This window comes from Temnothorax curvispinosus, unplaced genomic scaffold (assembly GCF_003070985.1).
Source record: "Temnothorax curvispinosus isolate PA1 unplaced genomic scaffold, ASM307098v1 QBEX01008488.1, whole genome shotgun sequence".
Lineage (NCBI taxonomy): Eukaryota > Metazoa > Arthropoda > Insecta > Hymenoptera > Formicidae > Temnothorax > Temnothorax curvispinosus.
Genome location: NW_020218268.1, coordinates 1 through 4,195, shown reverse-complemented (window position 1 = coordinate 4,195; position 4,195 = coordinate 1). Strand labels below are relative to the sequence as shown.

The 4,195-nt window shown below is 41.3% G+C and overlaps 1 protein-coding gene across 1 annotated transcript; it reads left to right on the top strand.

Moving 5' to 3' along the window:
* Positions 1 to 85: 85 nt before the first annotated feature.
* On the top strand, positions 86 to 2,574 carry LOC112457948 (methionine aminopeptidase 2-like; the record flags this gene model as incomplete). Its single annotated transcript, XM_025021287.1, has 4 exons — positions 86 to 420; positions 733 to 1,137; positions 1,410 to 1,677; positions 1,763 to 2,574. Coding segments are annotated over 4 exons (1,214 nt in total), but the record flags the coding sequence as incomplete, so codon positions are not given.
* Between the last annotated feature and the right edge of the window lie 1,621 nt (positions 2,575 to 4,195).

Genomic DNA, 4,195 nt, shown 5'->3' with positions numbered 1-4,195 from the left:
TACACAAATAACTATATAAGTACAACTACAGGCTTCAACGTTTATGATTCGATAACAATAACAAATTGTTTGGTTAAATTTTTAGGTACCACAGAGGTAACCGTCGTAACCGAGAACAACGGTGAGAACGAGGAGGCCAAGAAGAAAAAGAAGAAGAAGCGCAAACCCAAAGATAAGGGCGGTATTAAACAGCAGACAGATCCGCCGAGCATTCCCGTGTCAGAATTATTTCCGGACGGTAATTTCCCCGTGGGGCAAGTAATGGTTCACGGATCCGCTGGGATAGACGACAGGATGGCAAAGATGCGCTTCACAAGCGAGGAGGCGCGTGCCCTCGACAGAATGCACAATGATATTTACAACGAGGCCAGACAGGCGGCCGAGGCACATCGACAAACCAGAAAGCATATCATGAAATGGGTATGTAAAGTCTGTGTGTTGTTGCGAAAACGCAAGTTCTCAATTCTCGAGTATGGGTTACATTAAGGCTACGGTCAACGTGACGCTACAAATGCTTCGAAGCATTCCTCTTCTCTTTTCTTTCAATGAAGAAAGAAAGAGAAGAAGAACGCTCCAAAGCATTTGTAGCGTCACGTTGACCGTATCCTTATCTTAGGCTAAACATCGAGATATATCTGTTGCATGAGCAATATAAATTTAATGTATACATTAATATACGTTCATTATATATATTAATTGATTTAATATATATTTCTTTAATAAATTCCGCAGATCAAGCCGGGAATGACTATGATAGAGATTTGTAACGAGCTAGAGGATACCGCTCGGAAATTGATAGGGGAAGACGGTCTCCTGGCTGGATTGGCGTTCCCAACCGGTTGCTCCCGCAACCACTGCGCGGCCCACTACACCCCAAATGCCGGTGATCCGACTGTTCTCGAGTATGATGATGTCACCAAGATTGACTTCGGTACTCACATCAACGGACGTATCATCGACTGCGCGTTCACTTTGACATTCAATCCTAAGTACGACAAGCTGATCGAGGCTGTCCGTGATGCTACCAATACCGGTATCAAGGCCGCCGGTATCGACGTGCAATTGTGCGACGTCGGTGCTGCTATTCAGGAAGTTATGGAATCGTACGAGGTGGAACTGGATGGCAAGACGTATCAGGTATGAAATATAACACGATATATGCAAAGTATTTCTCGATCCCGTTGTTTAATTTTTTTCTTATTTGGATTATCCAGTTATCTTTGATAGTAAGTTGCTTCGTTGATTTTAGTGAATCGAGCTTTGAAAATAAAACTCCTGATTTAATCGCAAGTTCCTAAGCTTCAATTCGACACGTAATTGTGAAGATATTTCAAACAAAATTAATAACAAAAATCAGTATTAAAACCACAGATAGTAATAGAGATTTAATTAGATTGAATCTTTTGTAGGTGAAATCAATTAGGAATCTGAATGGCCACTCGATCTCCCCTTATCGCATACACGCTGGGAAAACGGTGCCGATAGTCAGAGGCGGCGAGGCGATTCGAATGGAGGAAAACGAGTTTTACGCGATCGAAACCTTCGGATCTACCGGTAGAGGCGTAGTTCACGATGACATGGAATGTTCGCATTACATGAAGAGTTTCGACGCCGGTTTCGTGCCATTGAGACTGCAAAGCAGCAAGTCACTTCTTAATACTATCAATAAGCATTTCGGTAAGAAGCTCAACGAACACTTGATTGGCTTAAAAGAAATAATAATTAACAGCGTAATCTTAATGCTCGAACATTCGTGTTTCAGGTACTTTGGCTTTTTGTAAACGCTGGTTGGACCGCGTCGGTTGCACCAAGTACCAAATGGCGCTGAAGGATCTCTGCGAGAAAGGTGCCGTGGAAGCGTATCCGCCGTTGGTCGACGTCAAGGGCTGTTACACCGCTCAGTTCGAGCATACACTCGTTCTGCGTCCCACATGTAAAGAAGTAATTTCCCGCGGTGACGATTATTAAATCGGCCGTTGTTTTATGTGAATTATCAACGGATGTCAAGATGTATTTTAATCTCGATGTAACATCTTTGTCAAAAGCATCGCGTTCCGCAATGTGCGATGCGGTAAGAGTAATTATTACAATACGTTAGTAACTTGGCATTTCTGAGTGTGATGTACTATCCGTAGCTTTATTTTTTTTCTCTCGATCGTGAAGAAGTATCGCAGCGACAGTGCGAGTTTCGACGTAAACGATAAAAACGTACCCGGTAACATCTATCAAACATCAGTGGGCCTATTCTGTAGCTCTTAACGTTTCGTTGTCGTCATATTTGCGTTGCACAGATATTATATATAGTAAAAAATCTGCGCAACGACAATATAATGATAAAAAACTGTCATTAAGAGTTATAGAATAGGTCCGCAGTGTTTCCGTGTCGTTTAGTGACACATCTCTTTCGACTTTTCTTTCTTTTATTTCTACAGGCATCTATACTTCGAGAAAAAGATCTATATTCGCTGTTATATTTCTCGCAACGTTTTTTTTTATTACTGATTTCTTACACGTTGGAATGGAAATGATGGGGTTGATGTTTAGTGTTGAATAAAATATATTTGGAATCCGAGATTTTATCATTGTGATGATCTCTCTTAAGGTCCTGAATATCGTGATTAAGTTTATGTTAAAACATAGAGTTTAGCCTATACATACATACGACAACTGTACAAAAAAGAAACGAAAGTATCCTCCATTTGTGGCTCCTCTATTAGTTGGATATATTTCCTTACGCACTTAAGCGCGAGTTATATATATTATAAGATTTTCATGGATCGGTTGGTAAATTAAAGTTGTAACAAACTTAACGGCTTACATTATTTTCGACCTAAGATGCTGCGCACCTTCGCAGGATTCGTCAAACATAATGAGCCACGAAATACAGTTAATATTAACGTCGATTCGATACTTAAATACGATTAATAATAATTGTTACTATGCAAGGCAGACGTTGGATTTCTTTTACTGCCGTGTAACGAAGAACACATGGTCCCGCGGAGTTCTGACTTGTTTGTCTCTCGTCTCCTAGCGGAAACTACTATTACTTCCAGTGGCATCACTTCGGTATAATCGTAACGATGTAATTTTGTTCAATTCGCATAAGATTACTTGGAAATGAGTTTTAAACGATCCGTCGTTATAGCTGTACTGACTCGCGACATCAGAAGTCACCGCGACAAATCGGAAACTTTAACGGCAAGTGCGATTAGTTTCACGTATTTTCGCGGAATTCGTCTCTATACATTTATCGCGAATATGTTCATTTATTCATATGATGTATTCAGTGAGAATGCGGAGGACGAAGTAATGCCACCGGCGATCTAAGCTTCGTACAAAATACACTCTTTCTACGTGCCCGAAATCGCGTCGAAGATCGTGGGAACCACTGCCGTGATTTCTGAGAGGAAAGGGAAGGGATCGTCGTCTTCAGCACGAAGAGAACTAGTCCAGAGGCACGGATACTTATCGCGAATGCCCGGACATTCGCGATTCATGACTCGTGCTCGAGCGATTAATCCTAAACGGTGCAGAGCGGTATTATTTTACTTGTAACGAAGGAATAGATTTTATCATCATTATGCAGACGAATGCCTCGAGATCCTTTGGAAATACTCGCAGTCGGCGATTTTTACGAAGTAATTTTGAACGTTATCAAATTAAAGAGAACGTTACATATCGCTTAAGATCAAAGGCTCGCAGCAGAGATAGTTTCCCATTTAAGTAACCGACAAACATCGTCCACGAATAAATTCTTTCGCGTTATCTCGCCGTCTACTATCTATTGTCGATTTGTTTCTACTGTTACTATCACGCCGCCGATGCCTTCGCGACGAAATGTCCGTCCTCGTAAGAAAAAATACATCGGTTATTATATTCAAGTCGACGCGTTCGCGCGTACAATACAACATAATTACCGCATTTACGATAATTAATCGTATATAATAACGTTATCGCGTCGACGTACTAATTGGTCGTCAAACTAAGCTCGGCACACGCTGATCTATTATTAAACGAAGACACGTGGTTGGTTGCTGATTGTATTGTACGTCGAGATACCAGATATATGTAATGCGTTTTACGAGAACAACTTGCGCGCTGCTTGATCCAGGGCAATACGCAAACGACACCATAATTTACGGCGCCTAAACCGACGCGTCGTAAAGATAGACCTAATCTTCGAGACACGTCGTTT